At 44.6% G+C, this 21,250-nt stretch overlaps 1 protein-coding gene across 3 annotated transcripts in view; it reads right to left on the bottom strand.

Annotated features, from left to right (window-relative positions):
* Positions 1–3,053: 3,053 nt before the first annotated feature.
* Positions 3,054–21,250, bottom strand: part of LOC110497924 (steroid hormone receptor ERR2) — a 59,904-nt gene continuing 41,707 nt past the window's right edge. For all 3 annotated transcript variants that reach the window (XM_036954876.2, XM_036954873.2, XM_036954874.2), the window contains 2 exons: positions 11,025–11,294; positions 3,054–7,598 (listed from right to left, as the gene is read on the bottom strand). In XM_036954876.2, coding sequence (XP_036810771.1) covers positions 7,354–7,598; positions 11,025–11,294 — 515 coding nt within the window. In that variant the 3' untranslated portion in view covers positions 3,054–7,353. The remainder of the gene's footprint in view (positions 7,599–11,024; positions 11,295–21,250) is intronic.

Genomic DNA, 21,250 nt, shown 5'->3' with positions numbered 1-21,250 from the left:
GTATGCTGTTGCATAAATTATGTAATATCCCTGTGGGGCGGCAGGTAGCCTAGTGGTTAGAGCGTTGGACTAGTAACCGGAAGGGTGCAATATCGAATCCCAGAGCTGACGAGGTAAAAATCTGTCTTTCTGCCCCTGAACAAGGCAGTTAACCCACTGTTCCTAGGCCGTCATTGAAAATAAGAATTTGTTCTTAACTGACTTGCCTAGTTAAATAAAGGTAAAATAAATTGAAAAAATACTGTAGTTAAGAAAGTAATACTAAGTGTATGTTGTGTAGTAAGCTGATAGTAGGCCATGTGCCTCACCCTAATAATTTGGTGTATTATCACCTCTTAATTTGGCCTACTGTCCTGACTTGGTGGTGCAGCTGTTGTTTAGAAGTTGAATCATCAAATATTGTAAGAGCTTTCATTGTCTGCTTATATCCCCCCTTTATTGATCCTACAGTTCTGACTTGGTGTACAGGGAGAACACTGTAAGAACAGCCCATGTTCTGAATTCTGTCGCTGTACACTTCAAGAGTGCTGAACAAATAGTTATATTGACTCCGGACGTCCTAGCTCGCTCATTAATGTCTTAATCGAAATTACGGATGACCTCTTATCTGCTTATCATCCCTTATGCCATACTTTGTATATCGCAATTGTCAGTAGAAACCAAATTTTTTAAAGCCAGTCAGCCATAGCAAGTCAGTCATGGGGCACCCAAGTGGTGCAGTGGTCTAAGGCACTGCATCTCAGTGCTAGAGGCGTCACTACAGACCATGTTTTGATTCCAGGCTGTATCACAACCGGCCATGATTGGGAGTCCCATAGGGCTGTGCACAATTGGCCCAGCGTCATCTGGGTTAGGGTTTGGTTGGGTTAGGCCGTCATTGTAAATAAGAAGTTGTTCTTAACTGACTTGCCTAGTTAAATAAAGGTTAAATAAATACAACAAAATATCAGCTATGTTTTTAAAAAAGCAGTTAATGAGGCTGAATTAACTGTTTTGCTGCCAGACAAGGCTCAGCTGATAGCCAGGTGTAGCAGTGGTAATGTGTTGGGACTCTGCTGTTGGGATAGCTTTATGTAGGCCCTAACAGTTTGTGGGCACCGTTTGTCACTGTTATAGTGCAATTACTGTATTGTTTAGTGTTGTATTGTGTAGTGGCTTTGCTGTCATGCATCCCACATGTTTTCTTTCTTGCCCCACCAAAATTTGCATGTTAAAATAGCCACTGGAAACATGGAATAATATAAACTCAGCAAAAAAAGAAGCGTCCTCTCATTGTCAACTGCATTTATTTTCAGCATACATGCGTAAATATTTGTATGAACATAACAAGATTCAACAACTGAGACATAAACTGAACAAGTTCCACAGACATGTGACGAACAGAAATGGAATAATGTGTCCCTGAACAAAGGGGGGTCAAAATCAAAAGTAACAGTCAGTATCTGGTGTGGCCACCAGCTGCATTAAGTACTGCAGTGCATCCCACCAAGGCACCTGCAAGTTCCCGGACATTTCTGGGGGGAATGGCCCTAGCCCTCACCCTCCGATCCAACATGTCCCAGACGTGCTCAATGGGATTGAGGTCCGGGCTCTTCGCTGGCCATGGCAGAACACTGACATTCCTGTCTTGCAGGAAATCACGCACAGAACGACCAGTATGGCTGGTGGCATTGTCATGCTGGAGGGTCATGTCAAGATGAGCCTGCAGGAAGGGTACCACATGAGGGAGGAGGATGTCTTCCCTGCAACGCACAGTGTTGAGATTGCCTGGAATGATAACAAGCTCAGACCAATGATGCGGTGACACACCGCCCATGATGTCTGGTGAGGACCTGCCTTACAACAGGCCTACAAGCCCTCAGTCCAGCCTCTCTCAGCCTATTGCAAACAGTCTGAGCACTGATGGAGGGATTGTGCATTCCTGGTGTAACTTGGGCAGTTGTTGTTACCACCCTGTACCTGTCCCGCAGGTGTGATATTTGGATGTACCAACCCTGTGCAGGTGTTGTTACACGTGGTCTGCCACTGCGAGGACGATCAGCTGTCCGTCCTGTCTCCCAGTAGCGCTGTCTTAGGCGTCTCACAGTACGGACATTGCAATTTATTGCCCTGGCCACATCTGAAGACCTCATGCCTCCTTGCAACATGCCTAAGGCACATTCACACAGATGAGCAGGGACCCTGGGCATCTTTCTTTTGGTGTTCTTCAGAGTCAGTAGAAAGGCCTCTTTAGTGTCCTAAATTTTCATAACTTTGACCTTAATTGCCTACCGTCTGTAAGCTGTTAGTGTCTTAACGACCGTTCCACAGGTGCATGTTCATTCATTGTTTATTCATTGAACAAGCATAGAAAACAGCATTTAAACTCTTTACAATGAAGATCTGTGAAGTTATTTGGATTTTTGCGAATTCTCTTTGAAAGACAGGGTCCTGAAAAAGGGACGTTTCTTTTTTTGCTGAGTTTATGTATTCTGTCTGATCCTCTTTCTGAGTCTAATGATATTATTACTAAAAATGTGCCCTCGTCATCACAAATGTGACTTTATAAATGCACTATGATTGGCATATCCTTACACGAGTATGTACTGTGCTGAAAGAGGTCAGGTTTGTTTGGGATATTTTAAATGTACATTTAAATCCACCACAACATCATCAATAGTGTAGTGCAGGCTTCCCCAACTGGTGGCCCGTGGGTGGTTTTATTTGACTCCCCAAGTTTTTTGAGCAATTTTTAAAATAGCTTTTCATTGTTGGACAGAAAAGACTAAAGACACCAGGAAATAAGCTCCATATGACTTTAATTTAAGAAATTTGTTCCCAGGTATTCCCACACCTAATAGAGACATGATTGTATGCAAATGTAAGCAAGGTTTGAAATGATTCTTTTTTAGTCAAACATGATCTGTTTTGGCTTCTTGTGGTCAATTTGCAGTCTACAAATGATTTGTAATTATGTTCCGTCCCCCCGACCCTCCACTCCAGAAAAAAATCAGCCCGTGACTGAATCTAGTTGATGGTCCCTGGTGTAGTGGGATAATAAATGAATCACAGACTTCTGGGAGTTATTTAATTATTTCTTCCTTTACCTTTTAGGAAATCAAAACATAAAGGTGACACCGATATTGGTGATTCAACAATCAGAGATATCAATGTACACTGTTGCCAAATGAAATAATTCACACCATTAATATTTATACTGTAGGAACAGGAAATTATTTTAAGTACCTGTTCCTTAATGCAAGTTTATCATCAAGGGACCAATTCTGACACATTGATGTTAATAAAAACATGGACCCGCTTCATAACCAAAATGGGTCTCGCCCACTGATAGCCAAATCATGAAGTCAACTTTAAGCACACTTTACCTTTACAAACAGATATATGGATGGTAAGAGACTACTGGTGACTATAATTACAAATACACTACATGACCAAAAGTATGTGGACACCTGCTCGTCGAACATCTCATTCCAATATCATGGGCATTAATGTGGAGTTGGTCCCCCCTTTGCTGCTATAACAGCCTCCACACTTCAGGGAAGGCTTTCCACTAGATGTTGGAACATTGCTGAGGGGACTTTCTTCCATTCAGCCACAAGAGAATTAGTGAGTTCGTGCACTGATGTTGGGCGATTAGACCTGGCTCGTAGTCGGCATTCCAATTCATCCCAAAGGTGATCGGTGGGGTTGAGGTCAGGGCTCTGTGTAGGCCAGTCAATTTCTTAGATACCGATCTCGACAAACCATTTCTGTAAGGACCTTGCTTTGTGCACGGGGGCATTGGCATGCTAAAACATGAAGGGCCTACTCCAAACTGTTGCCACAAATTTAGAAGCACAGGATTGTCTACAATATCATTATATGCTGTAGTGTTAGGCTTTCCCTTCACTGGAACTAAGGGGCCTACTGTAGCCCGAACCATGAAAAACAGCCCCAGACTATTATGCATTGGGGCAGGTAGCATTCTCCTGGTATCCGCCAAACCCAGAATCGTCCATTGGACTGCCAGATGGTGAAGTGTGATTCATCACTCCAGAGAATGTGTGTACACCTGTCCGGAGACCAATGGTGGCGAACTTTACACCAGTCCAGCCGACACTTGGCATTGAGCATGGTGATCTTAGGCTTGTGTGCGGCTGCTCAGCCATGGAAACCCATTTCATGAAGCTCCTGACGAACAGTTCTTGTGCTGACTTGCTTCCAGAGGCAGTTTGGAACTTGGTAGTGATTTTATGCACTATGTGCTTCAGCACTTCGCGGTCCCATTCTGTGAGCTTGTGTGGCCTACCATTTCGCGGCTGAGCCAATGTTGCTCCTAGACGTTTCCACTTCACAATAACAGCACTTACATTTGACCGGGGCAGCTCTAGCAGGGCAGAAATGTGACTTGTTGGAAAGGTGGCATCCAATAACGGTGCCACGTTGAAAGACACTGAGCTCTTCAGTAAGGCCATTCTACTGTCAATGTTTGTTTATGGAGATTGCATGGCTGTGTGCTCAATTTTATACACCTGTCAGCAATGGGTGTGGTTGAAATAGCCAAATCCACTAATTGGAAGGGATGTCCACATACTTTTGTGTGTATAGTGTATCTTGGCAGGGGCATTTCTAGACAATAAATCTTTGATAGAAACGTGGATGGCTCATGTATATTTCAATACAGCCATGATGATGATGATACTGATGAAGAATACATCTTGAAGTCGAAAGTATCGACAATAGTGATGAGGTAGTAGTCAGCAGGACGCTGCATGCTGTACTTTATTTTGAACTGCTGTAACTCGGCAACCTACTGTATACTGTCCAGTAACCATTGGTATTGATATACTGTATATATATATATATATATATATATATTGATATACTGTATATATATATATATATACATATACACAGTATATATACACAGTATATATACACCGTATATACTGTATAGACCCAGTTTGAATGTAAGACTTGTTATTTTCATTCTAGAGGAGCCTAAATACAACTGAAAGCATTGAAGGGAGGTGCCTGGAGTTTACGTTGCATTGTATTGGGTGTGAATTTTGGATCACTACAAAAAGCTTGTTGTAAAGTTTTTCTGCTAAACTGTCTGATCTATTTCATCTGTACTTGTCCATACAAACGCTTGTATTTTACAGTAGAGCAATGAAAATGTAGTTCTGATAGTTATTTTTGATAAGAATAATTTGTAATAATATTGAAATATTAATCCAATTGTCCAAAATCTTGGTAAAAGCATGCTTACAGCATGGTTTCAGTCAGAATTGGTCCCCGTTGTATTGCACAACAGTAAAATAGTTTAAGTTACATGGTCACCCCCTAAAGTGGAGCCTGTTAAGTAGACAGCGACTAGTTCAAATTGGGATTATTAGGTGTTGGGGTGTGTAGTCATCCTCCATTAAGTGACCAATCAGGCTGCAGTAAAATAGGGTGCTGCAGGATTAACACTGGTCAATGATATCACAAGCAGAGTAGCAACCATCCCGTCTACAATGTCAGGGATTCCTTTGATCACAGTTTCATATTGTGACAGCACCAACATGTATCACATCACATTAACCACGTCAGTAGTATAATCATCCCCCTCCCATCACATTCTCTCCCATGCAGAACAAGAACAGCATGAGTCTACAGTACTGAACTACAGGGCCCAGCATGCACCATGGAGGTCGACCTACCTACACACTGGGAGCATGGAGGCCCTCTCGTCACTTTCCCACCGAGATCACACCTTGTTCAGACACACCATGGGACTGGTGCTACCCTTTGAAACATGCTGACACTTTATAGCCTGCATGGCTTCTCACAAGAGGAGCACCTTGGGGAGCGATTTGCTGTCTTTAAGGATGCCTGTCTGTCTCCTGGTCTGTTGAGAGGTGTTACAACACAGCTACTGTGTCAACATGGGGTCAAGCAGCGTTCCACGTGTCTACTGTACTCCTGGAGGGAGGCAGAGCTGAACAGTAGATAGCAGGCAGGCAGCTACAGCAATAACCTCCTTCTGGGTTAAAAATACCCCCAGTCAGCGTGAAGCGCTAGCTACCAACACATCACTGCACCTGCCATTCACCTCAGTTTGGCTGTAGCTCCATAAAGACAGTCCCAGCTATAAAAAGACAGGCAGCAGATGCTGGACACCTTGCTCCCTGTGTGGGAGGACTCTGCCACAGCCTTAAAGGACCCAAAATAGAGCATTTGACACATGGGCCTCTGATTGTTTGAACATGGAATCTTCTGGACTTCTGCCACTCGGCAGTAATCCTTTGATACCCCCGCCCCAAACCCACTCATCATCTTTCACCCTGCCCAGATGAGGTCATTCACTCAGTTGCCAAGAGGCAATTTCCATTGGCTTGAACAATCACCAAATGTGGGGTTTACAGAGGAGAAACGCTACAGTGCAACAGGTGAGTGGTGCGTCCATTGCCAGGACACACACTCACACTCACACACAAATGGGAGGGCATGGTCTTCTAGCGACAGACAGACAGACAGACAGACAGACAGACAGACAGACAGACAGACAGAGCAGCGTAGTGAAGCTGATGATATAGGAGGTTTAACATGACTTGTCCACGGCACGGCTCCCTTTATTGCTGAGTTACTACAGAATAAGACGACTGACTACCTGGCTATGCTAGTTTGGTTAAACATGTCATGTGACCAGTTTATCTTCTTCCTGTCTGAGACCAATCCACATCACACAGCTCACTGCTCTGAAGAGGTATATTCAAGGACATTTAGATCAGTAGAGCTCACATTTAGGTAACACTTTCTGTTCTTTCTTTCTTTTCATTTTTTTTCCAAAAAAGGAGAAAGAGAGAAAATGGCCGTCGGCTTCACCAGACATAACTGTACACTCAGTCAATCATTATTAATAAATATATACATGTCCTGGTCAAGTCCAGGAGGTGAAACAACTGTCTAACAAGTGAGTCATAGTGGTTGACTCAACTGTATATTCTGACTAGAAATAAAACCATGTTAATTAAGAGCCTGCAATTATTCCTTCTGAAGATATAGAGAGGGGGAGATCCTTCACATACAGTATGACCACAGACCATAAACAAAACAAAATTATTACTGTACATAGTATTTCTAATATATTTTAAATTAATCTGCATCATTTTACATTTATACTTTTAACCAAGTTTTGCATTTGTTCTTCTTTATTTTTTTGTATTTTTTTTTAAATGTCTTGGGTTGGAGGGGGGGGGGCAAAGCGCGAGAGAGGTCAGTCACAGTCACAGGTCAGTCACAGTCTCCTGTCACAGTCAGCAGGGTGTTCCTCTCCTGTCCTGAGTCCCCTCTCTCCATGTCCTTCTGTCTGCATCACCTGCTCCTCCATCAGACCTTGGCTTCCAGCATCTCCAGGAAGAGTTTGTGCATGGGCACCTTGCCCTGAACCTTGATGCTGTAAAAGTGCTGCACGGCCTTGGTGGCAGTCTGACGCAGCAGGGGCAGGGTCATGAGCAGCTTGCCTGCCCGCCGGGGGTCCTCCTGATGCTGGCTGCTCTCATAGTCCTGCAGGGCCTCATGGAGCGCATCCTGGAGCTTCTGCACTGCCTCCACGTCCTCTATATGCATGGAGTCTGGAGAGGAGAGGGAAAGAAACGGTCAGTGAGAGGGGGATCTTCAACATGAGTCATGTTAACATCTTCAGAGATACAATGACAACACAAACCAGTGCTTGATTTATTGCAATGTAAAATAGTTCTGTAAATAGTAACACATCAACACTTTGCAGAATACAGTGCACATTTCCAATGCAATGAGAGCTGAACGAGGCTGATGAACACAGCAGGAATTCCATTTTTGCTAAGGTAAAACATGGCTGGGTGTGTACTAGTGATCTAGTGATCAGCTATTAGACACGTTATCGGCATAATTCACACTGCGACAAGATAAACAGTAGAACGTAAAGAAAAACACAAAGCTTCATGTATTTTGTTTTGCCAGGTGGCCTTGGTTTGATTTTCGTATGGCCTTTGACCAACGAGACTGAAAATCCATATAATGCAGCAGTCTCCTGCAGCACACAATGGAATGAATAGCAGCCAACCCCCAGTGAATTAATACATATTAAACACCTCACTGTTCCAAAAGACAGCTCCGGAATAGATTGTTTTCTTATAAACACTCCATCAGGGAATTGGATGGTGTAAACTAGCTTCAATAAAGAAATAATACTTCCTTCACATTTTCATTCATTTCCTCCCTCTTCTCTCACAGACACATGTGGAACAACAAATGAGTGGAATGAAAGTAAACACTATTGTACATTTGATTAAATAATCACTGGAATGTTAGTGCTTTAGCTTGCTGGAAACCATATTTTGACTGATGATTGATCAAACGAAACAAATTATATTAACTCCAATTGAACTAGTGTAACTACATGTATGTACTGTAGGTCTACTGTAACAGTGTAACTACATGTATGTACTGTAGGTCTACTGTAACAGTGAAACTACATCAACAACAACCATGTGTACAGTATCATACTGACTCTGTAGCCCATATCCTCCCTGACCTTTCAGTCTCAGAGGAGGGTTCTCTCTCTGACTCATTGCAGTCTCTCCCTGTCTGATGTGCTGTGGTGTATTGCATTGTTCAAGGATACTCTTACGGTATGTACAGAATGCTGTAACACTCCCTTTTCATATTCTCTCTCTCTCTCTCTCTCTCTCTCTCTCTCTCTTTCTCAAGGATGCACTGGGCTTGTGGTTAACCAGTGTCTGGCACTTATGAGACGGTGTGTCATTGCTTGACTCATATCACCTTGGCAGTGCATATTTCACCACGCGGGACAATAAAAGGCAAAACAGATTTCAGACTTCGTCCCAAATTCATTGACTGGAACAACTATATTCCCAAGACCTTGAGACATTTCTCACCCTGACGCTTTCCAATCCACAGCGGTAAAATGAAGTAGGTCGTTTTGGAAAGTGAATGAGCAGTTGAGCAGGGGGGGGTGGGGGGATATGAGCAGATGGGGGGGGGGGGGGGGGGGGACAGAATAGAAGAACAAAAGGGAAATTCACCAGGAAGTCAGAGAGTATCGTATCTCCTCTTTGCTTCGTACAGGATTAGTCAAAGATAAACAGCATATTAGGTAATATGTACAAGTCAATGCCCAGACAAATTATTAGCAATTAAATGCATTTGAATTACTGTGATAAAATAATACAACCAATAAACGTATCAAAAACATAAGTGAGTATATGTGTGCCATTAAACTCATCTAATGCCAAGAATGAGTGAGCAGTGGACAAAGGTCTCGGGGTGAAGTGCAGGCAAGAAGGAAGGAATGAAAGAAAGAGCTAGAGACCAGATGAGAAAGAAAAGAGAGCAATAGACAAAGAGAGAGATGGAGATATGGAGAGAGAGACAGAGAGGGAGAAGGAGTTGGAGATATGGAGAGAGAGACAGAGAGGGAGAAGGAGTTGGAGATATGGAGAGAGAGACAGAGAGGGAGAAGGAGATGGAGATATGGAGAGAGAGACAGAGAGAGGGAGATATGGAGCGAGAGAGACAGAGAGGAAGAAGGAGCTGGAGATATGGAGAGAGAGAGACAGAGAGAGGGAGATATGGAGCGAGAGAGACAGAGAGGGAGAAGGAGATGGAGATATGGAGCGAGAGAGACAGAGAGAGGGAGATATGGAGCGAGAGAGACAGAGAGAGGGAGATGGAAATACAGAGAGAGGCAGAGAGAGGGAGATATGGAGCGAGAGAGACAGAGAGGGGGAGATGGAGATACAGAGAGAGAGCGAGATGGAGATATGGAGAGAGAGAGAGCGAGGGAGAGCATGCAGCATGTAGGCTATGGAGGAGGGGATAGGCTTAAAAAAACTACTTTGAAGAAACAATTTCCTTGCAATCCATCAGAGAGCCCAAGTCGATCCGATTGATAAACTGCTAATTACAAAATCAATCGCTATGAATTTTCACAGCTGTCAGACAGAGGGGCTCCCGGGAGAGTGATCTCACAGAGACCTTGTTCAAACGTTCCGGACGCCTCCTCCCTACCCCGACACCCGGCCTCCCTCCCTCCCTCCCTCCCTCCCTCACCCGCACCCACCCCCCAACAAAGCTCTGTTGTCTGAAAGCAAAGCAAAGCAAAGCCCACCGTCAGCGTTTTCATTTTTCAGCCAGACAAAAGAAGAGAAAGTGTGCCCGTGGCCCAGCCAGGCATTGATCAGAGAGGGACAGGCCCTGCCTACTCAAAAGCAGCCTGTCGATACGAGTGTACCGTCTTCGCATTGGAACAAACAAGCCCCATCACTCCCTGATACTCATTCCATTCGACTTAACACATTGTATTGACAGGCCCTGTGCTCCTAATGAAATGCTAAATTTATCTCCCATGGTTGGCGTGCCCTGCAGCTACTGTTATGGAGACTTAACCATCATAAATTATGAACAGTTGTTATTATGAATAATATAATAAGATAATATTCCAATATAACATTTGAAACAGTTTTCTACATTTGTGCAATATAAATGGAAAATGTTTTGGTTTTGGCAAATTAATGAGTGTTTAAAAATATTCCTAACAAATTTTATATTTTTGTGTCACTGGCACTATAGTAATAGTTTGTTCATTTGAAATGAACTCTAGCTCGAGATTTGATACAGTATATGACAGTTTATGAGATGAATGAAATGTGTCCTAAAATGTATAAATACTAGCTTAATTCATAAAATTACAACAAAAAGTTAAAAAGTCCAAAAAGTATTATTTTTGTCCACATGGATATATTGCTTGTGATTGCCCATTTTACAATATCATATTGTCCATAAAATACTGAAAAATCAGACTCTTCAAAACATACATTTTCAGCAAAAATACAATATTACCTTAAATAATAAATTTGATTGATTTTTAGATTGATTGTTCTCATCATATTGCATAAATAAAAAAACCTTGTAAAGAATAAAATATCCAAATATTCACCTATTATCACTGACTGCCGTCTTATTTATGCTACATACGGAGTCGGTGTATATTGTCCTACCTGAGTTGGCGAGAGCGATGGCCTTGAGGGTGACAAACTCCTCCTTCTCCACCTTCAGCTTCTTGTACTTGCGTACGAGCTGCAGGATGGACACGTAGAGGTCGAGCAGGCCCGTGAGCCGCGAGTGTTCTTCGTCCATGATGTAGTCCTCTGCATACACCAGCTCGTCCTCGTAGGGCAGCGAGCGGAACACGATGCTCAGGATCAGGATCTCCATCCAGGCGCTCTGCAGTAGACTCATCTGGTCTCCCAGCGACAGCGTGGAGAAGCCTGGGGAGACAGAGGAAAACACTCTGAGAATCTCTCACCTGCAGTTTTCTGCACTACAATGCAGACACTTAAAATATATTTGTTTGTTTGTGTGTGTGAGTGTGGGTGTTTCCAGCTCATGCTCTGCCCTCAAGATGAAATAGAAAACAGTGAAAATACTCTAATAGGCTCTTTATATTTTCTCTTTGTTGATGATCAATGCAATTATCATCGGTAAACTATTAAATGGGGTGAACTAGTTAAGGGTGAACAATTAAATGAACATTACCACCCTGATTGTTTTAATGAAAACACTATGAAGACAAACATGTACTGTCCACCTTCAAGGTCTTTCTCGTGGACAGATCTGATCAGTAACCCAAACATGAGTTCAAAGTCTCAACCCCGACTGACTAGAGTACATGCCACGGTATGTTAGCAGCAGAGGTGTTTAATTTTAAATGCACTCTGGAAGGTCCTCTCTGAAACGGTTGTCACAGCACTCCAGTGGGCTTTACTGTAAGTGAAGACAGTAAATCGGTGCAAAGGTCTTTGAGACACAAAGCCGTCTGGTCAGCCCTTGTTTCCTGTCACACTGCTATTGGTGGGATTAGCACTGAGACAGATCCTCATTGGAGGGGTCGAGGACGTGACACACACTCAGTACCACGCTGGGTGAGTTGATAAAAACACACACACAACACACTCATGCATGCTACACGCAGGCATGCATACACACTCACACTAACAGACACACACGAGTGTGTGCACACACTCACACAGCGAGGGGTCGCGTGGGTCAACACAGCCCTAAAGGCTTAAATCCTGTCCCCGTTCCTGACAAACATCAACTGGATGAGCTGAAATGGTCTGGGTCATATAAAACTATTGTCATTTCCCCCTTCAACCACACAGGCTGCTGTACATATGGATAGAATTAAACCTTTTAAAAACAACCATCCCCACAAATCCTCTGAAGATGAGGTGAGAGAATTCAGACAAATGAAAAGGAGGAAAGGGAATCTGGTTAGAAGGAACAGATAGCCATTTCATCCCCCTTTCCCCGTTCTACCATTTCCCCCGTACTACCCTTTCCCCCGTACTACCCTTTCCCCGTACTACCCTTTCCCCCGTACTACCCTTTCCCCCGTTCTACCCTTTCCCCCGTTCTACCCTTTCCCCCGTACTACCCTTTCCCCCGTACTACCCTTTCCCCGTACTACCCTTTCCCCCGTACTACCCTTTCCCCCGTACTACCCTTTCCCCCGTACTACCCTTTCCCGTACTACCCTTTCCCCGTACTACCCTTTCCCCGTACTACCCTTTCCCCCGTACTACCCTTTCCCCCGTACTACCCTTTCCCCGTACTACCCTTTCCCCCGTACTACCCTTTCCCCGTACAACCCTTTCCCCGTACTACCCTTTCCCCCGTACTACCCTTTCCCCCATACTACCCTTTCCCCGTACAACCCTTTCCCCGTACTACCCTTTCCCCCGTACTACCCTTTCCCCCGTTCTACCCTTTCCCCCGTACTACCCTTTCCCCCGTACTACCCTTTCCTCGTACTACCCTTTCCCCCGTACTACCCTTTCCCCCGTACTACCCTTTCCCCGTACTACCCTTTCCCCCGTACTACCCTTTCCCCCGTACTACCCTTTCCTCGTACTACCCTTTCCCCCGTACTACCCTTTCCTCGTACTACCCTTTCCCCGTACTACCCTTTCCCCGTACTACCCTTTCCCCGTACTACCCTTTCCCCCGTACTACCCTTTCCCCGTACTACCCTTTCCTCGTACTACCCTTTCCCCGTACAACCCTTTCCCCGTACTACCCTTTCCCCGTACTACCCTTTCCCCGTTCTACCCTTTCCTCGTACTACCCTTTCCCCGTACTACCCTTTCCCCGTACTACCCTTTCCCCGTACTACCCTTTCCCCGTACTACCCTTTCCCCCGTACTACCCTTTCCCCGTACTACCCTTTCCCCGTACTACCCTTTCCCCGTACTACCCTTTCCCCGTACTACCCTTTCCCCCGTACTACCCTTTCCCCGTACTACCCTTTCCCCGTACTACCCTTTCCTCGTACTACCCTTTCCCCGTACTACCCTTTCCTCGTACTACCCTTTCCCCGTACTACCCTTTCCCCGTACTACCCTTTCCCCGTACTACCCTTTCCCCCGTACTACCCTTTTCCCCTACTACTTGGAGCATCCCTCTCCTTACCTCCTGTCCTGGTCTAGCGTTCCCACGGGCGCCCCCATTCTGACAGCATATTAGCCCGTCGCCTGATTAAAATGATTGCTTTTACAAGTTTGCTGTTGCAATACTATCTGCTCCCAGGTTATTAGGAGGCGATAGATTACAGTATTGACACACACACACAGAGAGAGAGATACACTGAAGAGGGTAGAAACAGAAATAAAAAGGTAGCGAGGGAAAGAGAGAGAAAAGGGGGTAGCGGAGAGTTTCATTTCCCTTATCGTAGTGATGACCACAGGAGGGAAGAGCTGGAGGATACATTCATTAACAGATTGCGATCGGAATGTGAGGGCCTTCACAATGTGAAGGGGAATCAATAGTTAGTCGAATGGAGGGTCTGATCAAACAGAGACAGGTGCAGGGCCCAGCACAGGCAGGGCAGGTCCACCCCACCCGGGTGACCAGGGGGTCTGTGAACCACAGACAGGACCAGCACAATACAGACACTAGCCAAAACTGCTAGGAGGCACATACTAATATAATTGTAGGAGGAAGCCATGAGTGCCTTAGTGCAGGTGCCTGTGCTACTATACATCAAAATGCATTTTAAATCCTTTTTAAAGCTCTGACGAAGGCCTTCAGGCCGATACGTAAAGCTAAATAAAGAGCAGTGTGCCGGTTTCTTAATTTTTCTCATCTTATTCAATTGTTACCATTCACCTGCAACAAAGATAGCTCAGATGAGCGAGTGCCTTTTGAATTTTAAATCCTTTGCTGTGAAATGTCCCTGTCAGCACTGGAAAAGCCGTACCTTGCCATTAGCGAGATAATCTGGACTGGCCGCAAGGAAATTGTCATGCAAGTGTAGACAAGGTACAGCCTGATTTCTGCGTCAGGTTGGCATGCAATCACAGCCTAGGCTTTGTGCACCCTTTTAATGCCAAGGAGCACTCAACCGGAACACCTTGCCCTCAATGTGACAGCACATAGAAAGCACTTGTTCTAGATTTGTACAAGAGAATGCAAAATCCCTCTGTTATACCAGACACCTCTCAGCAATATGCACACACTGAACACAGCAGCCTGCAATTACGTTTGACGCTAAAAGTCCTTGAATTGAATCCGGTGTTGTGAGATGGAGAGGAGGGGTTTTCCCCCTGCTCTGTCTCTCTTCAGGGCCTAAATTATGGCTCCAAATGGGATCTTGTGTCGTTGACTTGCCGTTTTCCACTCAATTTAATCGAGTAATGAAGTGACTTCCAGACTCCATAGGTCACACAGCGCTCTGGCCGCCATGCTGTGAAGGCAGCCCGGTTAAGTGCTGTCGGAGTGGGTGATTTCCTCTAATGAAATATCAATATTTACATCTTAATTTCCACACCACTGCCTTGGTGGGGTTTAGGAAACACGGCACAATATTGACCAAAACTTAGAGACCTGTCTGTGTGGTTGAAGGCCCTTTTCCACAAGGCTACCCTGGGTAAGTAGGCTAAAATAGCAGAGGGCAATAACAACATTTCTGAAATCTCTGTTGTTCATTTCATATACGGTATTGTGATGTTAGGGGACGATTGTGTTTTAAAGGCATCTACATTATCAATTTAAAAATGACATTACATGACAGTATTATTTTATCCAGTAAACACAATGGAACTTCAACACACAGTAGGTTACAGTGAATCATATCTACTGTATCAGTTTAACCACAATATACCTCCTCATTACATGTGGAGAAGCAGTCCTCAGGAGAAATGTCATGTTGACATAGCATACTACTGTGGTCCATACTACCACACAATCACAGTCATGTGGGGGGGGGGGGGGGGGGGGGGGGGGGCTCTCTCGGTCCCTGCGATTTCAGAGGGAGACAGACAAACATGTGGTGGCTGTGGACAGGGAACATGCTCTCTTCCTCGCCTCTTAACCAGACACTGAAGACCATGACTGGGTTCAACAGTAGACTAATTCACTTCATGCTTCAGCTGGTTCTCTCAATGATCCCTGTCCCTGGCTAGGCACAGTATAAAATTACACCAGTTTTGTTTGTGTTTACAATAAACATAGCCACTTGAAATGGGTTCGAAAACATTGACAAGCTTGGCTGGTCTCTCTGGTTGATTTAGGCAAATCTCGAATTGGATTTCACTGCAATATTTTGTATAATACACATATGAAAGTTATAACACAGGAATAAATGTTTTCTTTGACAGATGATTTCTCTCAGCTTTTCCTGCTCTGCTCCCTGACTTACCTATACTGGATTTAAATACAACAATATCCCTGTCCAAACAGCCCTGTTGCAGTCTCTTACCTCTGTCCTCTAAGGTGAGAATCCTATACATGCACACATGTAGAAATATATTTAACTTCATCTTCGGATTCTTAGCTTGTTATTCTGGATACAACTGTAAAAAGCCAATTGGGGAGAGACAAAATCCCCATCCTCCTTATCTCCGACAGACCCCTTCACCGAGGGAGGGGAGTGAGATGGTGGCAGACCAGGCAGGCCACACCAGTGCCGGCTGCCTCTGGGTCCACCCCTCGTCAGTTTAATCAGGGTGCCATTTCATCTGCCAGAGCAGAGGACGGCCCAAAATGAAATGCTGGATATTTCTGTTGAGCGGGAGTTCATATTCTATTAATTTATTATTGTTTCCCTCTCCCCGAGGGCCATTAGCACGGGTCATAAAAAGAGAAGTAATTACGAGGCATGGTGGCCCCCTCCAGCTGCAGCCCCCTCGTATTTCATCCTCAATCAGACTACTGAACAGACAGAGAGAGCGAGAGAGAGGGATAGAGAGAGAGAGATGAAGCGAGGGAGGGAGACGGAAAGAGAGAGTGAAAGGGGTGGAGGGAATGAAAGAGAGAGATAGGGAGAAGATAAAGAGGAAGTGAGAGATAAGGAGAACAGAGAGGAAGAGAAACACAGAGAGATATACAGAGATACAGGGAGAGAGAGAGAGAGAGAGAGAGAGAGAGAGAGAGAGAGAGAGAGAGAGAGAGAGAGAGAGAGAGAGAAAGCGATAGGGGGAAAAGAGAGAGTCATTCTCGCTAGACAGGGGCTGCTACACTATATACAGTTGAAGTCGGAAGTTTACATACACCTGAGACAAGTACATTTAAACTCTGTTTTTCACAATTCCTGACATTTCATCCTAGTAAAAATTCCCTGTCTTAGGTCAGTTAGGATCACTACTTTATATTAAGAATGTGAAATGTCAGAATAATAGTAGAGAGAATGATTTATTTCAGCTTTTATTTCTTTCCTCACATTCCCATTGGGTCATAAATTTACATACACTCAAATAGTATTTGGTAGCATTGCCTTTAAATTGTTTAGGTAGCCTTCCACAAGCTTCCCACAATAAGTTGGGTGAATTTTGGCCCATTCCTCCTGACAGAGCTGGTGTAACTGAGTCAGGTTTGTAGGCCTCCTTGCCTCCACGCTTTTTCAGTTCTGCCCACAAATTTTCTATGGGATTGAGGTCAGAGCTTTGTGATGGCCACTCCAATACCTTGACTTTGTTGTCCTTAAGCCATTTTGCCACAACTTTGGAAGTATACTTGGAGTCATTGTCCATTTGGAAGACCCATTTGCAACCAAGCTGTAACTGATGTCTTGAGATGTTGCTTCAATATATCCATATAATTTTCCATCCTCGTGATGCCATCTATTTTGTGAAGTGCACCAGTCCCTCCTGCAGCAAAGCACCCCCACAACATGATGCTGTCACCCCCATGCTTCACGGTTGGGATGGTGTCTTCGGCTTGCAAGCTTGCCCCCTTTTTCCTCCAAAAAACCAATGGTCATTATGGCCAAACAGTTCTATTTTTGTTTCATCAGACCAGAGGACATTTCTCCAAAAATATGATCTTTGTCCCCATGTGCAGTTGCAAACCACAGTCTGGCTTTTTTATGGCGGTTGTGGAGCAGTGGCTTCTTCCTTGCTGAGTGGCCTTTCAGGTTATCTCGATATAGGACTTGTTTTCCTCTGGATATAGATACTTTTGTACCGGTTTCCTCCAGCATCTTCACAGGATCCTTTGCTGTTGTTCCGGGATTGATTTGGACTTTTCGCACCAAAGTACGCTCATCTCTAGGAGATAGAATGCGTCTTCTTCCTGAGCGGTATTACGGCTGCGTTGTTCCATGGTGTTTATACTTGCATACTATTGTTTATACAGATGAACGTGGTACCTTCAGGCATTTGGAAATTGCTCCCAGGGATGAACCAGACTTGCTCCCAGGGATCAACCAGAGGTCTACAATTTTCTCTGAGATCTTGGCTGATTTCTTTTGATTTTCCCATGATGTCAAGCAAAGAGGCACTTAATTTGAAGGTATGCCTTGAAATACATCCACAAGTACACCTCCAATTGAGTCATGAAGCCAATTAGCCAAACAGAAGCTTCTAAAGCCATGACATCATTTTATGGAATTTTCCAAGCTGTTTAAAGGCACAGTCAACTTAGTGTATGTAAACTTCTGACCACCTGGAATTGAGAATTATAAGTGAAATAATCTGTCTGTAAACAATTGTTGGAAAAATTACTTGTGTCATGCACAAAGTAGATGTCCTAACTGACTTGCTAAAACTATAGTTTGTTAACAAGAAATTTGTGGAGTGGTTGAAAAACGAGTTTTAATGACTCCAACCTAAGTGTATGTAAACTTCTGACTTCAACTGTATATGAAGGTATGTGGACACCCCTTCAAATTAGTGGATTTGGCAATTTCAGCCACACCTGTTGCTGACAGGTGTATAAAATCGAGCACACAGCCATGCAATATCCATAAATTAACATTGGCAGTAGAATGGCCTTACTGAAGAACTGTGACTTTCAACGTGGCACCGCCAAAGGAGCAACAACGGCTCAACCGTGAGTGCTGAAGCGCTTAGGCCGTAAAGAACGTCTGTCCTCAGTTGCACCACTCCCTACCGAGTTCCAAACTGCCTCTGGAAGCATCGTCAGCACAATAACTGTTCGTCAGGAGCTTCATGAAATGGGTTTCCATGGCCGAGCAGCCACATACAAGCCTAAGATCACCATGCACAATGCCAAAAGTCGGCTGAAGTGGTGTAAAGCTCGCCACCATTGGTCTCTGGAGCCGTGTAAAAGTGTTCTCTGTGGTGATGAATCACGCTTCACACAGACAAATCTGGGTTTGGCAGATGCCAGGAGAACACTACCTGCCCCAATGCATAGTGGAGGAGGAATTATGGTCTGGGGCTGTTTTTCATGAGTTGGGCTAGGCCCCTTAGTTACAGTGAAGGGAAATCTTAACTTAACTACAATGACATTCTAGACAATTCTTTGCTTCCAACTTTGTGGCAACAGTTTGGGGAAGGTCCTTTCCTGTTTCAACATGCCAATGCCCCCGTGCACAAAGCAAGGTCCATACAGAAATGGTTTGTCGAGATTGGTGTGGAAGAACTTGACTGGCCTACACAGAGCCCTGACCTCAACCCCATCAAACAACTTTGGGATGAATTGGAACACCGACTGCAAGCCAGGCGCTCCCAACAGCAGTGCCCGACGTCACTAATGCGCTTGTGGCTGAATGGAAGCAAGTCCCAGCAGCAATGTTCCAACCTCTAGTGGAAAGTCTTCCCAGAAGAGTGGAGGCTGTTATAGCAGCAAAGGGGGGACCAACTCCACATTAATGCCCATGATTTTGGAATGAGATGCTCGACTAGCAGGTGTCCACATACTTTTGGTCATGTAGTGTACAGTATATCATGGCTGGCTATCAGAAGGACAAGCGATCCCTTAATAATTTTGCCCAACGGCATTCTCACCTCAGCCAGTCAAGTGCCTGCATTCTACTTTGAGCAATACTGCCCTTAAAAGAGCCCCAGAGGTTCAGCTCATCTTATTCAACTCTGTACTAAACTGACTGCTCATCTACCTAAATCAAAGCTTTTATTTCAAAAACATTTCTCTTTTAAAACATCCCCAAATCTACTACTTTTATTTCAGAGACAGATACATTCTTATTTTTTTAAACCACATTTAGTGTTTATTGCAAGAAGCTGTAATGTGTATGATATGTGCTCCTGATCAGTTATACAGTACTGTTTTAAGGTTGATTAAATACATATGTTTGATACAAACAGACTGGAGCAGATGCAAAGCTGTCTGGTCATTTTGGTTGGAATGTGCGTGTGCAAGCTTGTGTGTGTGTGTGTGTGTGTGTGTGCCAGTGTGTGTGTCCGTGTGGTTTGTGCCTGGCCATGTGTGTTTGTGCGTGTTTCTGCGTGTGTGTATGCCAGTGTGTGTGTCCATGTGGTTTGTGCCTGGCCATGTGTGTTTGTGCGTGTTTCTGCGTGTGTGTGTGCCAGTGTGTGTGTCCGTGTGGTTTGTGCCTGGCCATGTGTGTTTGTGCGTGTTTCTGCGTGTGTGTGTGCCAGTGTGTGTGTCCGTGTGGTTTGTGCCTGGCCATGTGTGTTTGTGCGTGTTTCTGTGTGTGTGTGCCAGTGTGTGTGTCCGTGTGGTTTGTGCCTGGCCATGTGTGTTTGTGCGTGTTTCTGCGTGTGTGTGTGCCAGTGTGTGTGTCCGTGTGGTTTGTGCCTGGCCATGTGTGTTTGTGCGTGTTTCTGCGTGTGTGTGTGCCAGTGTGTGTCCGTGTGGTTTGTGCCTGGCCATGTGTGTTTGTGCGTGTTTCTGCGTGTGTGTGTGCCAGTGTGTGTGTCCGTGTGGTTTGTGCCTGGCCATGTGTGTTTGTGCGTGTTTCTGCGTGTGTGTGTGCCAGTGTGTGTGTCCGTGTGGTTTGTGCCTGGCCATGTGTGTTTGTGCGTGTTTCTGCGTGTGTGTGTGCCAGTGTGTGTGTCCGTGTGGTTTGTGCCTGGCCATGTGTGTTTGTGCGTGTTTCTGCGTGTGTGTGTGCCAGTGTGTGTGTCCGTGTGGTTTGTGCCTGGCCATGTGTGTTTGTGCGTGTTTCTGCGTGTGTGTGTGTGTAAGCTGCGGCTGCTGGCCATGATTCTTCCTGAATTTACATGAAAGAGTCAGGAGGACCCAATCAATAGCTTCTTGGTAATAAATTGCTGTGCTTGACATAAATCATTTGACCTGAACCTCAGCCACACGTACAGCACACAGCTCAAGTCAGGCCGCCACAAGCCTTCACTTGTAACATATTACATAACACAATACCCAAACTACCCTGTCATAAACGCTTTTACAGATACAATTCAGTACACCTTCAATATCAGTGGTATATCCATTTCAGTACATCTTGAATTTCAACAGTGGAAAATCTATTATTCTAGATTTGTTGTGAATCATTTTTAGATACTACTGCATTGTTAGATACTACTGCACCATTGGAGCTAGGTACACAAGCATTTCGCTATACCCGCAATAACACCTGCTAAATATGTGTATGTGACCAATACAATTTGATTTGATTTGATTGTCACATATAGCTGGATGACAGATAATTAATAGATTTCATCCTGTTTTGTGACTAAATGGTTCAGTAATCCACTTTTCAGGAGTGCCAGCTATCTCTACTTTTTTCACCAGACCATTGTCCAATTATAAGTAGCTGGGAATGGGTGATTTGACCAGCGGCCTGTGAAAGTTATGAGGTTGTATAACGTTAAATACAGTAATCCCCTTGTCTTAATCTGCACCCCCCCGACCCTGTGACCCCGGCTCGGGAGTATTTAGCCGTCTCAAGAGTCCCACAGCCCTCGTTTGGTGTTATATATCTCTGTTTAGCCCAAAGACCAGGAGGATTCTGACTTTAATCATTCACATAATTACACATCAT

The sequence above is a fragment of the Oncorhynchus mykiss genome, chromosome 19, assembly GCF_057628025.1.
Source record: "Oncorhynchus mykiss isolate SJ-2025 chromosome 19, ASM5762802v1, whole genome shotgun sequence".
NCBI classification, from domain to species: Eukaryota; Metazoa; Chordata; class Actinopteri; order Salmoniformes; family Salmonidae; genus Oncorhynchus; species Oncorhynchus mykiss.
The sequence above is the reverse complement of the archived record's forward strand: the minus strand, read 5'-3'. Positions and strand labels throughout refer to the sequence as shown.